General features: G+C 37.4%; 2 protein-coding genes and 1 long non-coding RNA gene across 17 annotated transcripts in view; 1 reads left to right on the forward strand and 2 right to left on the reverse strand.

The window, feature by feature from the left end:
- The window catches only part of LOC112867626 (uncharacterized), a 173,095-nt gene extending 150,052 nt beyond the window's left edge, over positions 1–23,043 (forward strand). For 4 of the 15 annotated variants that reach the window (XR_015253757.1, XR_015253756.1, XR_015253755.1 and 1 more), the window contains exons 3-4: positions 5,377–5,438; positions 7,593–7,861. Coding sequence is in view for 7 of the 15 variants with exons in the window: in XM_086713927.1 (XP_086570053.1) it covers positions 5,377–5,438; positions 7,593–7,603 (73 nt within the window). In the remaining 8 variants the exon portion in view is untranslated. Of the gene's footprint in view, positions 1–4,427; positions 4,480–5,376; positions 5,439–7,592; positions 7,862–15,349; positions 15,770–16,000; positions 19,714–22,632 lie in introns of those variants that run through there. The other 11 variants (XR_015253760.1, XM_086713928.1, XM_086713924.1 and 8 more) reach the window with 10 other exon arrangements.
- Positions 847–5,020, reverse strand: LOC147579285 (uncharacterized). The gene is made up of 2 exons (XR_015253763.1): positions 2,105–5,020; positions 847–1,883 (listed from the first exon to the last, which is right to left on the reverse strand). It is a non-coding gene; the product is annotated as an uncharacterized LOC147579285 (long non-coding RNA).
- LOC112867629 (tRNA ligase complex-associated NAD(P)H dehydrogenase PYROXD1) overlaps positions 5,342–26,095 on the reverse strand; it is a 28,244-nt gene continuing 7,490 nt past the window's right edge. The window contains exons 3-12 of the mRNA XM_025930625.2: positions 23,913–24,032; positions 20,535–20,663; positions 18,350–18,423; positions 15,344–15,504; positions 13,083–13,183; positions 11,231–11,366; positions 10,119–10,231; positions 9,139–9,261; positions 6,921–7,058; positions 5,342–6,350 (exon numbers count right to left, since the gene is read on the reverse strand). Of these exons, the coding sequence (XP_025786410.1) occupies positions 6,102–6,350; positions 6,921–7,058; positions 9,139–9,261; positions 10,119–10,231; positions 11,231–11,366; positions 13,083–13,183; positions 15,344–15,504; positions 18,350–18,423; positions 20,535–20,663; positions 23,913–24,032 (1,344 nt within the window). The 3' untranslated portion in view covers positions 5,342–6,101. The remainder of the gene's footprint in view (positions 6,351–6,920; positions 7,059–9,138; positions 9,262–10,118; positions 10,232–11,230; positions 11,367–13,082; positions 13,184–15,343; positions 15,505–18,349; positions 18,424–20,534; positions 20,664–23,912; positions 24,033–26,095) is intronic.

Consider the following 26,095-nt stretch of genomic DNA (forward strand, 5'->3'; position numbering starts at 1 on the left):
AAATAAAGTTTATTTTAACTGCTACTCTGGCTTTTCTTTTTGCTTTCATTTGCCTAATAAGTTTTTCCATCCCTTCACTTTCAGTCTGTATGTGTCTTTAGGCCCAAAGCAAGTCTCTTGGGCAACAGATAGATGAGTCTTGATTTTTTAATCCATTCCACCATCCTATGTCTTTTGAGTGGAACATTTAGACCATTTACATTTAAAAAAAAAAATTTTTTTAATGTTTTATTTATTTTTGAGACAGGGAGAGACAGAGCATGAACAGGGGAGGGTCAGAGAGAGGGAGACATAGAATCTGAAACAGGCTCCAGGCTCTCAGCACAGAGCCCGACGCGGGGCTCGAACTCATGGACTGAGAGATCATGACCTGAGCTGAAGTCGGCCGCTTAGGCCGCTTAACCGACTGAGCCACCCAGGCGCCCCTAGACCATTTACACTTAAAGCAATTATTAATAGCTGTATACTTACTGTCATTCTGTTGATTGTTTTCTGGGTGTTTCTGTAGCTTTTCTCTGTTCCTAGCTTTCCTTGTGATTGCTGACTTTCTGTAGTGTTATATTTGGCTTTCTCTTTTCTTTTTCATTAAAAAAAATTGTTTTTAATGTTTATTTTTGAGACAGAGTGTGAGGGGGGAGGTGCAGAGAGAGAGGTAGACAGAGAATCTGAAACAGGGTCCAGGCTCTGAGCTGTCAGCACAGAGCCGGACACAGGACTCGAACTCACGAACCATGAAATCATGATCTGAGCTGAAGTTGGACCCTTAACCAACTGAGCTGCTCAGGAACCCCTCATTTCATTTCTTTCTTTCTTTCTTTTTTTTTTTTTTTAATATTTATTTTGACAGAGAGAGAGAGAGAGAGAGAGAATGAGTAGGGGAGGGACAGAGAGTGAGGGAGGGGGAGAGAGGAGCCCAAAGCAGGGCTCAAACTCATGAACTGTGAGATGAGGACCTGAGCCAAAATCAAGACACTTAATTTAACCTACTGAGCCACTCAGGCACCCCTTTTCACTTTGAGTGTAGTTGACACAATATTACAAGTACAACATAATGATTCAGCAACTCTGTTATGCTGTGCCCATCACAAATGTAGCTACCATCTGTCCCCATGCAACACTGTTAAAATACCACTGACTATATCCCATATACTGTACTTTTTCCTTTTTTTTTTCTTTTTTTCTTTTAACCTAATTTGGTTTTGGGTTTGTGGTTAGCATGAGGTTCATAAAGAGCATCCTAAATATAAAGCAGTCTATACTGAATTCATGGGCATTTATAACACATTCGAAAAGAACTTCCTTTTCACTCCCCTCTCCATGGTTTATGTTTATATTGCCAGTTTTACATCTTTTTATATATAGTTTCCTTATGTCTAATATGTTTTTTCCTTTTCCATTTAAAGAAGTCCCTTTCTCATTCTTGGAAGGCCAGTTTAGTGGTGATGAATTCCTTTACCTTTTGTATGGGAACTCTCTCTCCTTGAATTCCGAATGATAATCTTGTCAGGTATTCTTGATTGTAGGGTTTTTTATTTTTGTTTTTTTCTGTTCAGCACTTTGTATAATGCCACTCTTCTGGCCTGCAAAGTTTCTGCTGAAAAATCAGCTGAGAGCTTTTAAGGGGTTTCCTTCTTTCTTACTATTACAATTCTCTCTTTAGCCTTTGACATTTTAATTATGTGTTGTGGTGTGGACCTTGAGTTCATCTTGGGGGGGGGGGGGGGCTCTAAAATGCTTCCTGAATCTGGATGTCTAGTTCTTTCCCTAGGTTGGGAAGTTTCCAGCTATTATTTCTTCAAATAAATTTCTGCCCCTTTCTCTCCTTCTGGAGTCCTTATAATATGAATGTTTGTTCACTAGATGTTGTCAACAGATCCCTTAACCTATCCTCATTTTTTTTTTTTTCGTTTATTTATTTTTGGGACAGAGAGAGAGCATGAACGGGCGAGGGGCAGAGAGAGAGGGAGACACAGAATCGGAAACAGGCTCCAGGCTCTGAGCCATCAGCCCAGAGCCCGACGCGGGGCTCGAACTCACGGACCGCGAGATCGTGACCTGGCTGAAGTCGGACGCTTAACCAACTGCGCCACCCAGGCGCCCCAACCTAGCCTCATTTTTAAAAATTCTTTATTTGGGGCGGGTGGCAGGAGGGGGACAGCTGACTAGTTCAGTAGGTAGAACATGCGACTCGATCAAAGAGTTGTGAGTTCAAGCCTCACGCTGGGCATAGATTTTACTTAAGAAAAAAAAATAAATCTTTATCTTTGCTGTTCAGTTTGGCTGCTTTCCATTACCCCATCTTCCAGATTATTCTTCTGCATCGTTAATCTACTTTTGATTCCCTCTAATGTAGTTTTCATTTCAGTTGTATTCTTCAACTCTGGTTTTTATTTTCCAGTTCTTTGTTAAAGTTCTCATGGAGTTCTCCCACTCTTATCTGTAGTCCAGTGAACATCTTTATGATTACTTTAAATTCTTCAAGCATATTGCTTATCTTGATTTCATTAATTTCTTTTTCTGAGGTTTTGTCTTGTTCTTTCATTTAGAGCACATTCCTGTCTCATTTTGCCTAACTTTGTGTTTGTTTCTATGAATTAGGCAGAAGAGCTACTCCTCCTAAACTTGAAGGAATGGTCTTTATGTGTGGTTGTCCTCTGTGTAGACTGTATATATCTGGTGACTTTTGCTGTCTGGCATGGGATGGGGGTTGCAGTGTACCCCCTGCTGGGGCTGCCCTGGTAGAAAAGTGGTAGATTAAGTGCGTGTGGGCTGGGGGTGGGTCCTGAGGCTCTTGGCATGGGGTGCCCTGGCAGGAAAGCAAATGCTGAAGTGGGCGCAAGCCATGGGTAGTCCTGGGGTTCTCCGTGCAGAGGGCACCCTGACAGGATGGCTGAAATCTAAGTGGGTGTAAGCTGGGGTGTTCTGGGATGTGCAGAAGGTACTTTGATGGGGGCAGTTGGAGCTGAGGTGGGTTGCTGGCTGGGCACGTCACTGGGTGCTTTGTAAAGGGGACAACTTGGACAATTATAGCTGAAATAGGCATAGGCTGGGGTCACTCTAGGGTTCTGTGTATGGAGGGTGCCCTGCAAGGAAGCTCAAGTGTGGGTGTCCTGGCAGGGCAGCTGGAGCTGAAAAAAGGCATCAGCTGGGGTGTGCTGAAAAGCTGTCTGAAACCACAGTGGTGCAGGTCTGAAGTGTTCCAGTGTGCTTTGTGCCTGCCTCAGTGTGGTGAGATAGGTGGAGCTATAGTGAGCGCCGACCAGGGCTTCCTGGTGTGCACCACCATGGGGCTGCCTTGGTGGGACAGCTGGGGCTGGTGTCAGGGCTTACTGAGGTGGCAGGCTGGTTAGGACACCTGGACCCTGCTCCCATCTATGCTGTCAAGGTTGTGGGAGGGTGCATAAGCTGTGGCACATATTAGACCTTCCAACCCAGAGAGAGTTGCAGCAGCTCCCCTCCCGTTTAGCAGGGTTCAAGGGCTACTTTATATTCTAGTTGCTCTTTTAAGCTAGGGCTTTTATTTTCTGTGGCCCAGGGTAGATGAATCTGCTCCTGGTACCTCATTACTATCCTCCCTACTACAGTTTGCAGCATCAGGGGTGGGTACTGTGGATTACCATGTCTGTCTCTCTTGCTGTTCTCCGTGTGGTGTATCTTTTATTGTACAGAAGCTGTTCAGTCAGTCCTCAGTTCTTCAAGAGGAATTGCCTATAAACAGGTGTAGATTTGGTGCGCCCAGTTCAGGATCTTCCTATGTTGCCATCTTGGACTGGAACACTCCCTAGTTCATTGTTTTTAAATCTTCATAGCTAGGACTACATGGGGGCAATACTAGATCCCAAAATGGATTTAAAAGATTAAGCAAGCTGTGAACAGCATTTTCTAGATTCAAAAGTAACACAGTTTTAAAACAGTAAAATAAGAAAAGGATAAAAGGATAAGTGGTATGTGTATGGATCTATATTGCTGTACTAAGGGCATGTTAAATTTTTAAGAAATGAAGGAAAAAGTTTAAATCCCTCTGACTAGAAATGCTATTTAAGAAAAGGCTAATCTCTAAGAGTTTATAGTGGCTGATTGGAAAGAGAAATTCCATGCAAAAGAGTGAATTATTTTTGAACCAGGTAATGGCTAATCACTCATAAGACACTAATATACATAGCAGTGTTTGGGTGCTGTAGTTGAACTTTTTTTCTTCCTGCATGTTTGTTGTATCTGAAGAGCTGGACTAACCAGTTCCCCCTCACAGAGTTCTGACACCTGGTGGGTGAAGGTAACTATGGTCTTAAATTTGCAGCCAGAGAAACTTCTGAGTTTCTTATGCTGTGCTATACTCACCAGTTAACAAGAGTCTGATATATAAATCAGGGTACTAGAATCAATAATTAGGAATATCTGATGATGAGGACATTCTTGTCTCTAAACAGTGTACCTAGGAAGCCACAGTTTCCAGAATATTGTGTAATGAGCACAAATCAGGTAAATATGAACAATACACTGATTCTAAGTATCTCTCAATCATGTCTGGCAGACACTCTGGTTCCTAGAGCATATCCAAAGGCCTTCTGGTAACCAGGTTCTTTTCTTTACATCTCTGTAAATTCAACAATGTCTTACAGAGACTATAACAGTTTAGTGACAGACTTGAGGAATACCCTAATTTTAGTTCAGAACAAATTAACAAATCAGTGTTTAGGGTGGCTCATGTTGAGGACTCATTTTAAGCCAGTTTAATAACTAGAATAGCCTGTCCTTGTAATTCCCAAATCCCAGTTGCCTATTTCATTACAGCATGTGAAAGATGAAACATCTAACAGCATACTGCAGAGATCTAATCAAGATCCTGAAGTAGGCAGAGGACTTGTTCACAATACCGGCTGTGATCAACACTGGTTGAGAAATCTGCCTGCGCAGCAAAGGTGGAACCAATCTGTGAAACCATGCTGTGTACCACTGTGTCCATAGATTTAGGGTTTCTCAGACAACATACCCCTTCAAGATAGGGCTCATATTTGAGTAGATATTTTTTTTTTTTTCAACGTTTATTTTTTGGGACAGAGAGAGACAGAGCATGAATGGGGGAGGGGCAGAGAGAGAGGGAGACACAGAATGTGAAACAGGCTCCAGGCTCTGAGCCATCAGCCCAGAGCCCGATGCGGGGCTCGAACTCACGGACCGTGAGATCGTGACCTGGCTGAAGTCGGACGCTTAACCGACTGCGCCACCCAGGCGCCCCTTGAGTAGATATTTGAAGACAAAAAAACTAGGCCACTGACACTTAAGAGCTAACCAATATAGAAGGACCCAGGGGACTATTAATCTGAAGAGAAAATGCAACAGCTGAGTTTTTACCAAAGTGTTTGTTTTTGTTTGTAGACTGAATCACTTCAAACGTATCATTCTAAAGGAGCTGATAAAGAGGAAAGAAAACAATTCAGGTAACTTCCAAAAGTCTGCAAACATGCTTCAGCAATCTAAGAAAAGAGTGTTTCCGAATTTTCCAAGAAAACATTTTATGTACATATACACCAATATACACCATTATTTTGTAGTTTAAGACAATTTCATTAATATTGAAGGTTTATAAAAATTGACAGTATAAAATGAGAAAAATGTAAACTAAAGTTCACATAAACTCGTATTATTTTTACATAACTAACTGTTGATAGCAGTGTTATCATGTGGAATATTTTATATAGGCTTATTACAAAGGGGGTGATTTCAGCTCTTAACAGCTGTGGAATCCAAATGCAAAAGGAATAAAGTATCAATACAAATGATATTAGTAAGTAAGCTATTGCTACATTTCTAGAAGTAAAACCAAACTATAAGCCTCTTGAAACCACAGCCCTAACATTTCAATCAGAATGATTCTGGTGTACCAGGCCAAGTTGTTGGCTAAGTAGATCACAACCTAGCTGAATCTGCCCCAAAGCTAAATTAGAAATGAATAACTTAAATTTACATTAAGTGCTAGGTTTTAAGTTAGAAAAAATATATTTCAAAACTTTGCCACTGAAATCATTATCACTTCTATTAAATTTTACCTTATTGTGACTTTGTATTATTTGGAACATTAAGTAGCTCTTGAAATGCTTTTATTAATCAAAATAATCTTCTAAATCAATATTGGGATCTAGCAGATCTTCTCCATATGATGAAAGATCCATCTGATTTAAAATTAAGTTTTCAAATGTTTCTTCTAAATCAGTTTCACCAATTAAGACAGCTCCCATCATGCGCCCATTCTGCATGACGACTTTGACGTATTCTTGTCCTTTGGTACATCTCAGCATTAATTCATGATCTGAACCTAAGCCCTGTGCATTGTATTTTCCCAGCAATACAACCTAAACGCAGGGATAAAGTACAAAAAGGAAACACGGTATGTAGTTACACTGTGTTATGCTAGAATAGCACTGCATTTATTATGCAGATGACACTAACACACAATCTATATATGAACATTAAAAATATCTAGTGAATTAGCAAATATGCAGGATCTGGACTACATTAGCCTAGAGTCCTGATTTAATCTTTTATCAGTAAATTATCAAGAAAAAACTTGCCGCAGAGTAAAATAAGTATGGCAGAGTACCTGGTTCATTCTTGAGCATGACAGCTATTAGTTCCCCTTACAAGGCAAGGATGGATCTCAAATGAAATGCAGAAATGCACCAACAGGGAGTAAGTCTAGAAGAGATGCCCCCCACCCCCACCTTTAACTATAAAATAGTATCGTAGGAAGGTAGGTGGTGATTAGGAAGGAATTAAGACCAGCAGTAATACCAGGTACTGATTTGCAAGAAATGAGATGTCATTTTTTTGTAAAATGACTAAAACCATGTATTTACTTAAATGATAAAATTACATAATTAAAGGCTAACAAGCAGAAAAAGGCACTACTTTGTTTATCTTACCTTATAGTTAAAGAATTTTGTTACGTGAGCAAAAAGTTCAAAGCTGAAGTCCATGTCAGTAGATTGTCCTAAAGTAGCTGCGGCCATGCACTTGGCTGCGTACCACCCCATCTGTCTAGCCTGGGTCCACAGCCTCATCTGAAATAAAAAAATGTTATGAGATATAATGTTCATTGTCCATACTTAAAAAATGCTAGCACCTTAACCTTACAAAATTGCTTAAAGGGCTTCAATATCGAGAGTCCTTGAGACTGGTTAGATCTAGCTAGCCAGATGACCAGTTGGATTGTCTTTGCCATAGAAGCAATCACCATTCCACACTAACCAAAACTGATACTGCTATTTGAGAATTCTAAAATTAAAGGATGATACCAACTCTGTATACAACTAAAACATTTCAGGGTACACCAGGGAAGAATAATACTAATTAACTGGTCTCCTCTCACAGAGTAAGTTTATCATCAGCATAAATAGAGATGAGAAATGATCACTGAAAAATTCATTCCTTTTCCTAATCCTTAGATTTTGGTGCTATATAGTTAAGGCTTCTCATGCAATAAAACCTCAGTGGTCAGGCAGATCGATATATTAGTTGCTGTCCTAACAGCCTCAAGAAATGTTACCAGATTTCAGCAACCAATGCTGGGAATTCATTTTAAATTCTTCCCTTAGGTTATCAGTGATCCTGCATAGAACACTGGCCTTGGAAGTCAAGAGATTTAAATACCAACTCTTCTACATATTTAACTGAGCCTCAGTTTCTTCACCTGAAACAAAAATGTATACCACCTATTCAATGGCTATTAAGAGATTTAAATAAGCTAGCCTACACTAAGCAATTAGTAATGTCCTTTTGTGTGCAAAACTAATACCACAATCATTTCTGATAGATTTTTTTTTTAATTCAGTCTCCTCTATAAACATAAACAATGTATACCAGCTTCAAAGTCCCTTCAGTCTGTGTCTCGGACTGTGTAAAACAAATTTTAGTGTACTTATTATTTACTGAGACAGGGTCTATTAGATTCACTCAAGAGACACTTGTCATTTTTGGGCACGGACTATACCAGAGTTTATGACACCCATTAAGGATGTAATTTATCCTGAACGGTTTAAAAGCGTTAAAAAAATCCCACAAACTCAGAGTTTATGACAGATCTGTCACAGAAGTGAAAGAGAATGATTACAGAGAAAACTGAAAACAAGCTAGCACTCTTTTTAAAAAAAAAAATTAAAAAAATTTTTTTTTAACATTTATTTTTTGAGGACAGACAGAGACAAAGCATGAGTGGAGGGTGTGCAGACAGAGAGGGAGACACAAAATCCAAAGCAGGCTCCAGGCTCCCAGCTGTCAGCACAGAGCCTGATGCAGGGCTAAAAACTCATGAACCGTGAGATCATGACCTGAGCTGAGTCTGACGCTTAACTGACTATACCACCCAGGCGCCCCTAGGCTAAAAGCACTTTTATATGATTGTCAGCTCTGCTGTAGGTAAAAACACACAAAGTAATGAAGCTGCCTCTTAAAATACATCTAGCTCTTCTGCTACTTCACACTCCGTGGTTGATCTGAAGGAGTAATATCCCTACCTGTGGAGCTGGTCTCACACGGAGTGTTGCCTGGGTCTTTTATCTGTAACATCTACTGTGTCTCTCCTCCCCCTGAGACCACCTCACCTATGACCACGGTCTGAGTATCTTCCTCAAGGATTTCTCCTCCACCATTAGGAGGAAGTCTATGCCCAGTTCAATGGAGGTGTTCAGCTGAGGAAGGCTGTTTACTATAGGAAATTTTTTCAGTCACAGTTCTCACAGGGACAGAATAGGGTCATCATTTATCTACATGGTTTATACCTCAGTAATTATTAATCTAAAGCTGTGCTGTCCAGTCTGGCAGACACTAGACACATGTAGCTATTTAAACTCAAGTGCTCAATAGAGATACGTAGTTAGTGACTACCTGACTGGACACTGCAAAGGTACAGAACATTTCTGTCATCGCATAAAGTTCCACTGGACACGGCTGATAAACTACTGTTCCATCACTATATAATAACTTACCAAAAGGGAAAATTCTTTAATTGTCACAAAAAACTCTATGACCGCTTCTTAAAGTAAAAAAAGTTGGAAAACCAGGTATTTAGATTTGCTGGTAGCAACTCCTTTACCGTCAGATGGAATCTCTGATACGAAGATGTGATCCTGGATGCTGGCTTACCTGCTGCCACACTGGGCTGGGCTGCCATGACGCAGTGCAGATGTCACCTGCAGCATAGATATCAGAGAGAGACGTGTGCATGTGATCATCCACTTTCAGGCCACCATCTTCGCCTAGATCAAACTAAACAATGTTCCTTATGAGAACACATGGGAAGAAAAGTGAAAGATGGCTTTGTCATTCTAAAGTAAAAGAACAAGTCACATTTGTACACCTTGGTATGCTGATCTTTAATGAGAAAGTAAATAATAGCTGTAAGTTTAGATAACTCAGCTCAATTTCCAGGGGATCAAAATGCTACTAAGACAGACCAACTCAAAAATTTTTAGACTTTCAACATCAGGAACACTCAGTAACCGTGACTACCCCACTCATAATTACAATATTCCAGTTTTGTGAGCTTAAAATGCTAAAAGGCATTTAGCATTTTGGCATTTCTCCAAAAGAATCACTTGTAAGAATCCATAGGTGTCAGTCTCTTACCAACCTTTAGACAAATGAACTGTGCATTATGTCCCATCAATGATGACATTTATGCTGGGATGTTAGCTGCTTAAGGACTTTATGCAATAAGAAATACTGCAAATCCAAACATGAATATGATCTAAATTGTTTTCACCTTCCATAAGTTACAGTTTTACACTAAAGCAAGGAACAGTTATTTATGCTTGAAAGTTAAATTTCATACAGTACTTTAAAAATATTCACAGCATGAGGCACCTGGGTGGCTCAGTCGGTTAAGCATCCGACTTTAGCTCAGGTCATGATCTCACAGTTTGTGAGTTTGAGCCCCGTGTCAGGCTGTGTGCTGACAGCTTGTTCAGAGCCTGGAGCCTCCCCTGGATTCTGTCTCCTTTTCTTTCTGCCCCTCCCTCTGCTCATACTCTTTCTCTGTCTCGCTCAAAAATAAATAAACATTAAAAAAAATATAAAAATATTCACAGCAGGACGAAAAAAAAACAAAAAAAACTTCACCTTACATTGTTGCCACAGAGAAAAGGTTCTATATTTGGTGTAACTCCTGTAGCACTGACAATGAAATCACAGCCGTATATCTTTTCACTGGTCAATTCCACATATACAGGCCATACCTCTAAAACAAAACAAAATAAACAAAACCTTTATTCTCCAATATAATCACCACAAGTTATCCATAGCATTATGTGACTATAATACCTAAAATAAAGGGTGAAAGAAAACGGCAGGAGAGTACTTTAAAACAACACTGCTTAATAACTTATAAGGCACATTTACTAAAACAATTATAATACAATCAACATTATCTCCTTGTTTTGGGTATACTTATAACATTACAGCATTCTAAACATTTTCCCTTCAAATTTAGACCTAGACCTTTTCTAACAAAGTAAATTTAAATTGATAATCACTTTATAAATTATTTATCTAAAAATATTAATACATTATATACTCTAGAGAGTTTAGCCCAACTACATTAACATTAACTCTTCCCGTGGAAAAATTCAAAGAATTCAAAACAATGGAATATTACACACTAGTTTGAGTGTATTTCTTCAAATAGTGGTAGGTCTCACAGGAGATGTGGAACAGGAATTAGTCCCAAATTACAGATTTTCAATCTGATTTGGGGGAAGTCACTTCATCTCTGAAAGCATAAAGGTTTTTTTAGTTTCTTTTTGATCTGCAAGGTATTCCATTTGACTCACAGAGTTGTGGTGGGCAAAACACCATGAATGCCATGTAAAATGTGATGCTCACTATATCAATTATTAGGAAACTTGAAGATTAAGTAGTGAAAAGGAAATGACTTACATTAAGTAATGATTTCATGTTTACTTTTTTTTTTAAGTTTATTTTTGAAGGAGAGACACAGCATGAGTGGAGGAGGGGCAGAGAGAGAGGGAGACACTGAATCCAAAGTGGGCTCCAGGCTCTGAGATGTCAGCACAGAGCCTGAAGTGGGGCTCGAACTCACAAACTGTGAGATCATGACCTGAGCTGAAGTCACACACTTAATGGATTGAGCCATCCAGATGCCCCTCATGTTTATTTTTTATGTTTAAGTTTCCTCCTTTTAAATTACTGGTTATTACATTTATTCTTAATTACTTACCTTTATCAGTTGTGACTGGCTGATTATGATGGTCTCTCGGAAAAGGCAAGGACTTTTTCCTCGAAATTCTAAATTCTTCCTGAAGGTAGATTTTCTTTACTTCACACATAGTTTCAATGTGAATCTTACGAGAAAACTAAAAGAAACAATGGTTACCATAAATAATACTTCTCAAAAGACTGATTTGGGTTACTGATAAAAAAAAAAATTTCAATACACTTGTAGAAACATATGGAAAATATAAATGAAAACACACTGGATGCCCCCATATAATCTCGATTTCTGTTTGTGAAGGCAGTAAGAAGAAATCCATTTAGAACTTAAGAGAACAAGTAGTTGCACTGACAGGTAACACCAAGGAATGCTTTTTAAGATAAGCCTCACTGATAATTACAAATATATTTTCTAAAAATTTCAACTGTTAGAGAACTATAAAACCCTCTTGAGGGCAGATCTATGTTGATTTACTATTATATCCCAGAACCTTAGTAAAGTACCAAGTATGTAGGAGATAATGTTCACTGAACCAAACTGCTGCTCAGTTTAAAAATACTACTAAACTTAGAATCTGAAGGTGAAGAAGAACTGATTTTGCATAATTTCTATCACAAAAATGAGGTATAACATGAAGCCAGCTCCTCTCCAAACTACCTGAGGCTGAAATCATACAAAGTAGTAAGAACTCTGTGTATGCTTCTTATTTACATATCATAGCCTTTTAGCAATTATTTAAAAACAAATACCTAATAAATAAAATGAGTAAAAGCAAATCATCTTATCCAATTAAGGTATTAAATGTGTATTTAGAATTTATCAAATAACCTGTAAAATATTATAATGCATAGGAGGTGACCTTTAAGAAAAGATTAATTTAAAATAGGACAGGTATATTCACTGTAGAAATCTCTGTGCCTGGAGAATTAAAAAGAAGGGCAACTGTTTGTTTGTTTTTAATATGTGAAATTTATTGTCACATTGGTTTCCATACAATACCCAGTGCTCATCCCAAAAGAGGACCTCTTCAGTACTCATCACTCACCCTCCCCTCCCTCCCACCCCCCATCAACCCTCAGTTTATTTTCAGTTTTTAAGAGTCTCTTATGCTTTGGCTCTCTCCCACTCTAACCTTTTTTTTTTTTTTCCTTCCCCTCCCCCATGGGTTTCTGTTAAGTTTCTCAGGATCCACATAAGAGTGAAAACATGGTATCTGTCTTTCTCTGTATGGCTTACTTCACTTAGCGTAACACTCTCCAGTTCCATCCACGTTGCTACAAAGGGCCATATTTTGTTCTTTCTCATTGCCACGTAGTACTCCATTGTGTATATAAACCACAATTTCTTTATCCATTCATCAGTTGATGGACATTTTAGACTCTTTCCATAATTCGGCTACTGTTGAGACTACTGCTATAAACATTGGGGTACAAGTGCCCCTATGCATCAGTACTCCTGTATCCCTTGGGTAAATTCCTAGCAGTGCTACTGCTGGGTCATAGGGTAGGTGTATTTTTAATTTTTTGAGGAACCTCCACACTTTTCCAGAGCGGCTACACCAGTTTGCATTCCCACCAACAGTGCAAGAGGGTTCCCGTTTCTCCACATCCTCTCCAGCATTCTATAGTCTCCTGATTTGTTCATTTTGGCTACTCTGAACAGTCAGTTTTTGATGAATTAAATATCCACTTATCTCTTAAGGTAAGGAACTGGGCCAGCTGCTATTGGTTCTATCCTAGCACTATGGATTTTAAGTGACCTAGCAGTTGTTGGACTATATTTGTAACCAGTCTTCAACGAATGGTTCAAGAATTTAAAATTCCATCTACACATGTTTAATTAGTGTATGAACACGTACCTCTTTTGTTCCTTTAAGATTCAAGCCTTCATGCCAATCAGGTCCCAAGGCACTGCCCATATTGCCAGCACTACCTTTGGTTTGTGCTTCCTTTTTTCTTCCTGAAAAGATAAAACTCCATTCAAAATTCAAATGATATAAAAACTTCCAGGCAAAGAAGTATACTTGTGTTCTCAAGCTTTTAGGCAATGTCATGATTCTCATATATAGCATAAACTAACTTATCAGTATTGTTTTAATATTTTGTGATATAGAGCTATAGAACAGGTAATTTTTCAATCAAGTGTTGAATATAAACCATACTAAATACATGGTCAATATGAAGGGTGAGATCTGATAAAAGGTTGATATCCAAAATGTATAAAGAACTCCTACAACTTGGTAACACAACCAAAATAAAAAACAGGCTGAGGACCTGAACATTTTTCCAAAGACATACAGATGGCTAACAAGGACATAAAAAAGTGTTCAAAATCACTAGTCAGAGAAGTACAAATCAAAACTACAATGAGATAGATCACCTTACACCTGCCAGAATGGCTAGAATCAAAAAGCAAGAAATTACAAGTGTTGGCAAGGATGTAGAGAAACAAGATACCTCGTGTACGGTTGGTGGGAATCCAAATTGGTACAGCCACTATGAAAAACAGTATGGAGGTTCCTCAAAAAATTATCAGAATTACCACATGATCTGGTAACTCCAGTACTGGGAATTTACACAAAGGAAATGAAAACACTAATTCAAAAAGATGTTCCCCTATGTGAACTTGCATAATTTACAACCAAGATAAAGAATCAACTCAAGTGTCCACTGACAGACTTATGGATAAAGAAGATGTGGTGTGCATGTGTATGTGTACACACACATACACACAATGGAATATTACTCCACCAGGAAAAAGAATGAGATCTTACCATCTGCAACATGGATGGACCTAGAGGAGATTCTGCTAAGTGAAATAACTCAGAGAAGGACAAGTACCGTATGATTTCACTCATACGTAGAATTTAGGAAACAAAGAAAAAGGAGACTCAAAAAAACCCACTCAAAAACTGAGAACGGGGGGTTGCCAGAGGGGAGGTGGGTGAAGGGATGTGTGTGTGGAACAAGGGGGATTAAGAGTGTACTTATCATGATGAGCAGAGTAATGTATAGAATTGTTGAATCATTTTACTGTATACCTGAAAATAATAGAACACTGTATGTTAATTATACTTCAATAAAAATTTTACAATAAATGCAGGCAAGTTAAGCTAGAAAAATAATTAAAAAAAAAAACCTCAAAACACAGCAGAAGCAGACTCCGATATAGAGAATAAACTGGTGGTTGCCACAGGGGAGGGAACTGGTGCACAGGATAAACAGGTGAACAGGATTAAGAAGTATGAACTTCCAGTTATAAGTCATGGGGATATAAAGTACACCATAGGAAATATAGTCAATACTGTAATAACTTGGTACAGTGACAAACGGTAACTAAACCTACAGAGGTGATCATGTCATAATGTATAAAAATACTGAATCACTATTGTACATCTGAAACTAATATATGTGAGTTATAATTCAATTAAACAATTAGCCAGCAGTTTTTAAACATTTTGCCAACTTTTAGCACCCTCAACACTTACAGAATTTTTTGAATTTTATAAGCCAAAAGTTAAAAATTTTAAAAAGCCTCTTAAATAAAAATCTAGGTTTGTATTTCCTTTTTAACTCATTGCATTTTTTTTTTTTTTTTTTTTGTAAAATTACCGAAGGTGCTGTCCAGTTGTACCACCTGTTTGCAAAGATGCAGATGGGCTGGTTTATTTAATTCACTTTAAATTTCCAGTCTTAATTATACACAGTTTTCATTAAAAAAAAAAAGTCCTGGATAGGAGCTCCTAGATGGCTCAGTTGGTTAGGCATCCAACTTTTGGTTCTATCTCAGGTCATAATCTCAGGGTTTGTGGGCTTGAGTCCTGCACTGGGCTCTGCACTCACAGCCAGAGCCTGTTTGGGATTCCCTTTCTCTCTCTCTCCTTCCCTATTTCTCTCTGCCCCTGCCCCATCCGTGCTCTCTCCCTCTCAAAATAAATAAACTTTGAAAAAAAAAAAAAATCCTTGAAAGTCTAAATCTTGTGTATGGAGACAGGAAATAAATATTATCTATGTATCTGTCTCTCAACTGTAGTATTTTTACTCCATGTTCTTATAGCCTTTTTCTATACAGCTAAGAAACAGTTTCATCTGTGAATTAATGAATAGATGCTATACTTACCTTCAGTTGTATATCTGGTTCTTTTATGTGCAATTTTAGCCTCTGGTTTTTCAGCAATGAGCTTTGAAGTCAAGAATTCAGCTGCACCTGCATCGAAGAAAGTATTCCCAATGGCTTTGTCTTTAATGGCCCAAATGACTTCACAGCCTTCAATTTCATACCTAAAAGGAATAAAGTTACTCAGAGCAATTTAAGAAGTCTGAGTAGGAATCTTTTTTCTTTTTTTTTTTTTGTAAATAACAATTTTCTCCAAAGGTAAAAGAAAGTGTTTTAAGGCAAACAGAAATAAGGAAGAATGTAATACTCTTTCAGGATAATAAGAGCTAAAGTAGAATAAACAATAAATTTATCCAGTTTATTTGAAAGAACATAAAAATGACAAGCATGTGTAACTGAGTATCAAATAAAATTTCATTACAATGAGCATTGCTTCTAAGGGTTCAATTTCTCCAACAGTTACTATACGAATGTTCCCCACGGTTCCCAGGAGTGAGCAGTGCTTTGTTGATGTGGTTATAGTGTAATCAATAATGGATGAATGGATCCATGGTATATGGTTACAGTATTGACAATAGCATACTCTTTGGTAACAAATATTTTGTGTACTCAAAGGAGAGAATCAGAGTTATTAACTACAATTTTAACTTTGTTATAAAGGAACCATTACCCTGCAATCCCTTCCCTTCACCTCAATAATTTCTAAGCCATTCAGCCGAAGAAAGATCCGGTTCACAGAAAAATCAAGAAAGAGCAGAATGGCCATGGTGTGTACAGGCCATCACCACTAATGAGACAGCCGGAGCTCCTGGGGATCTGCTGTTTTATCTCTACGTTTAGTCACAGAGAATGTGGTTTGCTTAGTATTCATTTCACTAAGTCCCTGAAGTCCATTATATTTTTCTGCTATTATTACTTGTTTTGGTACAATTGATGAACTGAGACCATCCACGATAAACAGGATATATGGTCATCCTAATTATACTAGGACTTTATCAGAATCTATAGAGGTAATAAGAGTATTATGTGTTAAGAACTTTTAACATTTACTTGTGGTACAAAGTACTGCCATGTTTATTTCACAGACTGCTACAATGTAACACATTAACTTCTCAATAAATAAATGATTCAAACTAATCAGTAAATAAATGATAGAAAAAAAGGTTTAGTACATCTGATTTCAGGTCACCTGACATTCATGCTTTGTGACAATTGCTCCCTTACCGCAGAAAAAAATATTTAGTTACTAAATTTCAGATTATTTGGTGAATATTCTATGTTGCTCAGATCACATAGGATTGCTGATGAGCAGAAAGTAGAATACAGATTCAGTAATAAATTTCATATTTTAATTTACATATAGGCACATAGTTATTATGAAACACTTTCCTTAGTTTTTATTAAGAAACTCCTCTACCATTTTTTTTAAATTTTAAAGCAATATAATAGTATAACACAGTATCAATATATTTTAAAATACTAATGCTTGACTAGTAGGCCACCCACAATTATAAGTAACCGCGAGTAACATCTATACACGTCCTACCTCACAAGATGCCCTTAGACTATGAACCATGCCCTCAGCGAGATACATTACCATGGAGGTAGTATCACATATATAGTAGAAATACTTTCATTTTTAAAACCACTTTTAAAAAATAAACAGTGAAGTATTATGGTTTTTTGAAATCATTAAAAAAATGTCTGAAAAGAAAAGATTAACCTACACTAGTAAAGAAGAAAACAGAGGTAGTAATTGAAATAAAAGTACACTGAAGAAAATCAGCATTAGCCTCAAGGGAACACAAGGGCTATTAAAGAGCAAAAAGGGCATTTTTCACCATGAGATGATAAACACCTGATCATTCAGTGGACCTAAGCTGAGACAATCGCATTATATGCAGCCTTTCTTAAACTATCAGAGTTTATTCAATATAAAATTATAAGCTTTGTCCAATTATATAGTCTTACATCTCCAACCTCAAGAAAATGAGGAATAGGATTACATGTTTTAAGACTGAGCATTTCTGAATGCAAGAAAATTTTCCAGTGTAAATAATAGTATTCAGTTACACTTTTGGTGATAGCTGATGGAGAAAATTTGTCATGTGCCTCCTTCTTAGACCTGTTTGATTTTGAATCTCCAGTTTTTTCTATGTTCTCCATACAGTGCCATAAATTTCATAATTAGAAGAATGATTGCCATCTCTAGTACTCAGGCAATCTAGGAACTCTTAGAAGCTTCCACTGGGAATCACCATCCTGTCAAAAAGAAGAGCAAAAACCTAGTCTGCGAATAGGAATGGACAAAGCTTTGGCAAATTCATTACTTTGATTCAAATTTGTCCTCTTTGTAGTTGGACTCAACTTTCTGCCCTAAAAATGTCCAGACTATTCCATCTCAGCCATCCAATGGAAGATAAAATCATAAAGAAAATGAATGCTCTGTAGACCATAGCAGGATATTTATTCCTCAGTGTTCTTTAAACTTGAAATATCATTTTAAGATAGTATTTCACATTAATTGATGGGTTCACATTTTTCAACTTCCAAAAAAACAAGAGCTGGGAGTACCACATCTTGAAATAGGGAGTCAAACACACTGTGGGTTTCATGGGCCCAACAGGTAGCATTATAAATGAATGAAGCAGGATGGGTGTAAACAATACAACAGGTAGATACTGTGACTAGAAATCTCTAAAGGTGTGCACATTTAAATTGTTTTTCAATATAGTACATGCCTACCAAACACATGTATGGATCACATCTGTCCAGTCACCTGTGACCCCTTGAGACCTAAAACCTTCCCTAAACTCATGTTTTACAATGACATTTCTACAACTATGAATTCCATGAAGCTAAAAATATAAAATGGATTTTTTTCTCCTTGAAAATCTATGAAAAACAGTTCTATTTATCTTTGAATTTCAGAACAGGATGTTTTCTAGTCTGCCAACAATTATGAGTCATAGAGTAGTGTTTAAATGATATTTAAAAATATATACTTACACTAGTTCAAGTGCAATGCCACCATTCCCTATGATCATTATTCTTTTGGCTTTAGTAAGCTGTTTCTGAAATTCCTATATTAAAAAGAAAATGAGATAGTGTTTTGTAATAGTGGGCAATACTTGAAGAAAGGCTTCACTGATAATGTTCTTAAAATTGTACGAATTTTACCTGATTTACAAAGGAACAAAAATCTCACTTTCACACTCTGCCAGGACACACCCTCCCAATATTACAAATGTTTTCCTCTATCTGTCACACAAACTGCCTTTATAGCAATGCCTCTTATGATTTGACTTTTTACGTCATTACATCTAGAGTACTTCAGAATTGCAGCAAGAGGCACTAGCTCTAGTTCATCACATTCTGAACTACTTGATCAAACCAACTTACTAACATGACACTGATCTGTATACATACAGGGTTATTCCTTTTCTTCTAGTCTGTCAGTTGGCACTTCCCTGGACTCACTCAACACCGAAACTTACAGGAATGAGAAGCACAACAGCTTGGTGGTTAAGAGTCCCTGGAGTTACTAACTTCCCCCAGTTAGTAACTTGGCCAAGTTGCTTAACCCTTCTGTGCCTCAGCTTCTTCAATATAAATGGAAACAAAAAGTGACTGTACTTCATTACGTCTCTGTAAGCATTAGGATAATGTAAATAAAGCTGTTAAGAGCAGGCACGATAATGTCTAAATTAAAAAAAAAAATGCTACTTTCTTATCATAAGACAATTAATTGATGGCTCTACCCCCCTCTTCTGCCCCCTAAAAAAAATTATCACAATGAGCTTAGGGAAGCCACGGTCATTTTTATGGCACTTTTATAAGTACAGAATAGTCCCACTGGATCAGGATGACATCTCAATAGCTAAATTTCCTCTTCCTACCATGTCAAGTTACCATTTCTATTAAATTCACCCAAAAACTTATTGTAATATTCAATAAATAATCACTGAAACTCACTGGCTTAAAATTCTACCAGAAAAAAAAAACATTAAGTTAATTTCAGTCAGCCTTTCTCTGAGGACAGTAAATAAGAAAGATCTGTTAAAAGCACTGGATGTGGAGATGAATGGCGTAAGTTTATGTTGTACTTCTGATAACAGCTATTTAAGTATAGGTAAATAATCTATTAGAGTTTGCTATTTGTAAATTGGGAGTAATACTGTCACACAGTATTATCATAAGCAGTCAGTGAATTCATGTATGTAGGCAGCCTCGCTGGAATACAGCTATGCTCATGGTTTGTAGGATCGAGCCCCATGTTGGGCTCTGCACTGACAGCACAGAGCCTACTTGGGATTTTCTTTCCTTCTCTCCCTGCCACTCATCTGCTCACACACACACACTCTCTCACTCTCTCTCTCTCAAAATAATAAGCTTTAAAAAAGTTTTAAATTAAGAAAGATTGAAAGAAAACATCAATTTCAAGAATATAAAATATTATTAGTATACATAAAATTATCACCTTAGGGACAGAACTACAACAATAAGCTACAGGTAAGACAAAGTATTATGACTGGAAACCAGGAAGAGCTTCTTGGCAAGAAGGGTCAATAAACCCTGAAGCCCTGCAATAAATTATCAGAAGAAGTTGTAGAAGGTTCCACACAGTTTTCACCTTATTGGGACAGTTTACTATGGTTCTTGAGCAGAACAATAAACCAAATGAATTTTTTAGTTCTGGGATTCTGTCATGATTCTGGACCACAAAGATCTGAATATTAATTTCTTTGCTAAGGAGTACAGTAAGTTTGGGATATGCCTTACCTTTGTGGAAAAAGATTGCTACATTATTTAGGCTACAAATCACTATTCCCAATCAAAATACAGTAATGAATGTGTGTATAAGTTAAGTTATAACCTTCAGCTTAGTCATTATATCTGGGATAGTGCACAATGGAAAGAACACACAACATCAGCATGGGACTAAAAACAGGAAAAATTATCAGCTACAACCAAACTGAAATTGGCAATAATAAAACATTATAACTATTTTCTGGTTTGTGGATCACAAACCAGAAATTTAATTAAGAATTTAACTAAATTTAATTTAAGAATTAACACTGTAAGTGGAATACTTTGATTCAAATAAAGGAAGTCTATGAAATATTCATGTTCCTTTCCCATGGCCCCATCTCAGAATGTTACCTGAGCACGTGGCCCCATCTCAGAATGTTACCTGAGCACTGTCTGTATCACGGATTCCTAATACATAAGGATTTCCTTCACATATCAACTTTGGCTTAGCTCCAGCACACAGACAGAGTTTCTTATATACATGCTGACTGCCATCTCCTGTTAAAATGCACTGTAAAAACAGGGCAAGGAAGGGGAGAGGAGAAACATATTTATACATGGGTACAGTTTCATTTTAAATACAAAATTCAGTAAGACAAAAGCAAAAAAATACATTAAGGTTGCCTCTTGGTGGCACTCAATACGTTGTCACAGCAATTGCAAATCAGAGTAAACATGAGAATGCATTCTCCAACCCAGTGATTCACCATCATTTTAGGGCCATGAACCATTTTGAGAATCTAGGGCAAAACAGTCTTTCTTCCCTGGAAAAAAAACATACATTCACACCAGATTTTGCCTAAAACTTAGGGAATCTTATTATATTCAGAGGGGTATGTTGACCTCAGGTTAAAAACTAAACATTCAGAAATTTTTAAATCAAGCATTCTGATCATATTATACCTGAGGTAGGCCTTAATATTTCTGATCTCAATGGAAGTTACTGTAGGAAGATCTAATAATTCTAATGGCATCATACCTTAATATTTGTTATGGGTACAGAGGAGTACAGTGCGGTAAAAAAGGTTACATTATGTCTTCTTAATCTAAAAATATTAAAAGTGTTTGGGAAGCTTGGGTGGCTCAGTCTGTTAAGTACTTGACTCTTGATTTTGGCTCAGGGTCATGATTCCGGTGTCATGAGATCAAGCCCCGTGTCAGGTTCTGTGCTGAGCATAGATTCTAAGAATCTCAATGTCTCAATCTCTCTCTCCCCCACTCTACCTCCCCAGTTTGCACGTGCATGCATTCTTCTTAAGCACAAATAACAATCACCTAACCACAAACAAATGTTCTTTGGGGATATTTTCATATTAAGTGAAAAACATATTAACCTTAAATCCTAACATGTACTAGCTTTTAAAGTCATTTATATTAATTTTTAATAATATTATTGAGTCTAAAAATATGTATTTGTGATCCATTGTTTTTATTCTTTTTTTTTTTTTTTAATTTTTTTTTTCAACGTTTTTATTTTTTATTTTTGGGACAGAGAGAGACAGAGCATGAACGGGGGAGGGGCAGAGAGAGAGGGAGACACAGAATCGGAAACAGGCTCCAGGCTCTGAGCCATCAGCCCAGAGCCTGACGCGGGGCTCGAACTCACGGACCGCAAGATCGTGACCTGGCTGAAGTCAGACGCTTAAATGACTGCGCCACCCAGGCGCCCCCATTGTTTTTATTCTTTAAAATCAAATGGAAATCTGCACATAAGTAGGAGCTTTTAATAAGCATATATGTATGTGTATGTATATATACACACACATGTGACTATGACACAAGACTTTGTTGGAATGGTTTAGAGATTAACACTGTGACATGTGTTTGATTTATAAAACATAGCAAATCATAAGATAGCACTTGATACCCACTGAGCCATTTGTTACCCACTGTAACTCTTCAGCTGCATAACAAATACATAAAACTGATAATTCAACACAGTATAACGCATACAGAAATTCTATGCAGTTCTTTCTGAAGATAATGTAATGTGGTGGGAATTTTATCTGACAAACAGCAATTAACAGACACTGACCAAATTTAAAAAATAATTTACATTTTATGTTGTAAAAACAAACACAAAAGCTCCTTTCATTGGCTACTGCTAAATTTTTGGAAGTAGACATGAAGATAAAACACACAATCTCTAATTCATCAAAGAATATAAAGGACAAATAAGAGAATACACACATGAGCTCATACAGGACACTTCAAATGGTAATGGGTGGCATTCGGATTTATTCAAATGCCCTAATATAAATTCCCTCACAATTTATTAGTCTAGATTTGAGCCCACCTCAATTTACAAATTAACGGACATGGATGTTATATAGGATATGTACTACTGTAAATGTTAGAAATTTATTCCAGTTTTGGGATTCAGATTATTTTTTTCTCATAAAATTTAGTCCTTTTTCTTATTTTTTTACTGTCAAATTATTTGTGTTTCAAATGTATTATGTATGTGTTTTCTCCATAAGGGTGAAAAATTAGAGCTGCTGTAGAGAAACAACTAGAAACCCTACTTCTCATCTTGCCTAAAGCTCACCTGAGGATATTGTTAATCATCTGACAACACGTTTCCTTCGACTGCCTTATTCATTCCCACATCCAATGGGTTACTGAGTCCTGCTAAGTTTACAGGAGAAATCTCACTCATATCTGCGCTATTCTTTCCAAATACACAGTTCTTGTCTTCGTTCAGGCCTTCTATCAGTTTGGACTATTGCAACCACCTTCTGGTTTGGTTGCTGGACACTATCACTCACTCCACCCCATTTCATCCTCAACACTGGTATCAGATCTGTCTTCCTAAAAGAATATATTACCATCCCTGCCTCCACTTTATTTCTCCACTGACTGTAAAATAAATCATCTTGGCATGATGTAAACAGCTCTTCACAGTCCTATTTGTTTGCCCTAGTCTGCCAATCTCCTCTCTTTATCTCCACCACAGTACCTCTGACGATGGTATTCTTCCACGTGCTGCTTTTCTATGGGTTTCTGAACAAGCAACCTCGTTTTCCTACAATGTCCTTAATTAAGAACTCTTAATTCACCTTTTAAACCCAGTTCAAACATTTTCTCCTTCTGTGAGGTCCTCCAAAATCCCTAATATCAGAGCTTTGATAATACTTCAGTGACTGTGCTTTTCACATGTATATATAATTAATACATGTGCATGTCTATATTCCCTATGACAATGAGACCTCCCAGGCCAAGTTCACTGTAATGTTCCTGTTGTATACCAGCACTTATTGCAGTGCCCAGAACACAACAGACACTATGTAAATGTTAATGCTAATTTGAAATGTAAAACCTAAAATGTTAAATCAAACTAATTATATAATCCCAATAAATTCAGAAAAAGTATAAATTTTCCTAATAAAAAGAAATCAGTGTTACTAAACTTTATATGCTAGGAACCTTAGTAGTGGTGGGGGTACAGATGGGTTCAAAAGAAAGCAGGGAAAGCTCATCAATATTTAACAATGGATCATCATTAAGAAAAACATCTTCTAGGGGTGCCTGGGTGACTCAGTCAGTTGGGTGTCCAACTTCAGCTCGGGTCATGATCTTGTAGTTCGTGGATTCGAGCCCCATGTCGGGCTCTGCACTGACAGCTCAGAGCCTGGAGCCTGCTTTGGATTCTATGGCCCCCTCTCTCTCCGCCCCTCCCCTGCTGTGCTCTGCCTCTCTCTCTCAAAAATAAACAAACATTTAACAAAATTAAAAAAAAAAAACAAACAAAACTTCTTACATGTTCTTTACTCTTCAGTTGCTTTACTCCGGATTCTATAACCTTAATGTTGGGAAAGCGATTTTCTAACATGGTATTTGGTTGCTCTTCAACATCAAATTCCTCCAATACTTTAGAAACCTGTATTAAATCAAAAAGGTGAAAATGTAAATTTTCAAAAAAATATTTCCTTTTAAGAATTTTAAAACTTTTTTTTTTTTTAACGTTTATTTATTTTGGGGACAGAGAGAGACAGAGCATGAACGGGGGAGGGGCAGAGAGAGAGGGAGACACAGAATCGGAAACAGGCTCCAGGCTCTGAGCCATCAGCCCAGAGCCTGACGCGGGGCTCGAACTCACGGACCGCGAGATCGTGACCTGGCTGAAGTCGGACGCTTAACCGACTGCGCCACCCAGGCGCCCCTAAAACATTTCTTAATTCACTTAAGAATAGATCCAATACATGTTAAACAGATATAATATCCTTTTAATAAGAGTAATTTTTTTTTCCAAAACAAATTAAGTGAGAAGAATGGCAGTTTTGCATTTTTACAAATGTCTTTAATATCCGGTCTTAATAGATCTGCTTTTGCATTCAAACTGCTTCCATACTCTGCATCTGCATTCAAACTATTGCAGTATGTTAATTTGGTTAAAATTAATGAAGACAGTTCAGGCTGACAGAGATGTGCAGCCTTTTTAGAGAATTGTATATTCTTCTTTGATGTTATACTAAAACTCAACAAGTGTGGTTTCTTAAAGATTAGTTGCAGTGTAGAATTTGAAACCGTTATCAAAGAATTTTTCATACCCTACTACTGTGAAATCTATTGGTCTATCCTGCACTTTGGATCGTGTAACATCACATTTGTCATCTGGACAATAGTGGTTCACAAAGTTAAAGAGATCTTCCACATGTTAATTTCAACTCAATACAATATCAAAAACCACATTCATTATTGTCACCAACAATAATTTTGTTATCCTGGCAACAAATACTATCACTTGTTTTCACTCATTTTCCAAATATGAAGTTAGTTTGTCAGTTGTTCTTTCAAGTAAAATTGGTATTCCACAAAAAGGGTAATTAATTCCTCTTGCAACTCAGCAACTGCACAACTGCTTTTCCCTCCTAGCCCCATATGTGGAACAAGTGCTTTATGCATACATCCCATCTCATCACACAGAACATTAAAAAGACGTGCACTGAAGAGTCAGGATTTAATAAAATTACCATTGTTTACTGGCTTTAATTTATTTCACTGAGTGCCTGGAAGTGAAGAATACAAGACCACTAGTTCAGTTTAGCCACCAAGGCTTTTTTAAACCATCAGTGTTTATGTGTCAATGTAGTGACAAGAGTAACATCGAAGTAACATCTTCCAACCCTTGGTGATTTTTCTAAATGTTCACCATTCTAATGCTTCCCAAACACATTCCTTCCTCAGCACTCCCAGAAAATCACTTTACTTCTTGGCTCAAAGAGACTACTAAGAACTCTTATGACTTCTTTCCCACCATCTATACATTTCCGTACTACAGTCCACCTTCCATGACCCATTTCTACCTTTTCAAGGTGAATCCAGTAATCTGTGCTCTATATACCATCATCTCTCACCTCCTCAGGACTCCTTCCTTATTATGTACTCCTTGCTTTCCTTCATCTTCAGCCTTTCCTACTGGTTTCTAAATCTCAATAGGTAAACACGCTAAAGTGTCTTCCACCTTAAAAGAATAAAACTCGGGGCACCTGGGTGGCTCAGTTGGTTAAGCATGTGACTTTGGCGCAGGTCATGATCTCGTGGTTCATGAGTTCGAGCCCCACGTCGAGCTCTGTGCTGACAGGTCAGAGCCTGGAGCCTGCTTCAGATTCTGTGTCTCCCTCTCTCTGCCCCTCCCCTGCTCATGTGCTCGCTTGCTCTAAGAATAAATCAACAGTAAAAAAAAAAAAAAAAAAAAAAGAATAAAACTCAACTTAATGCTAGTCTTCACGTTCTCTATTTGCTGCCACCCTATCTCCTTTTGCAGCTAAATTTCAAAAGAGAAAAGTTTATCGTTACTGTCATTTTAGAGTTACCCTCCACTAATTTCTGAAAATGGTGTAAACTGTCTCAAAGTCACCAATAATTTACTAGATATAGGCACTTTTGAGTCATTATCTTACCTGCTATCCTTGGATCTGACACCACTGACCACTGCACTTA

Source organism: Puma concolor, chromosome B4, assembly GCF_028749965.1.
Source record: "Puma concolor isolate L17-30 chromosome B4, mPumCon1.1.hap2, whole genome shotgun sequence".
Classification (NCBI taxonomy): Eukaryota; Metazoa; Chordata; class Mammalia; order Carnivora; family Felidae; genus Puma; species Puma concolor.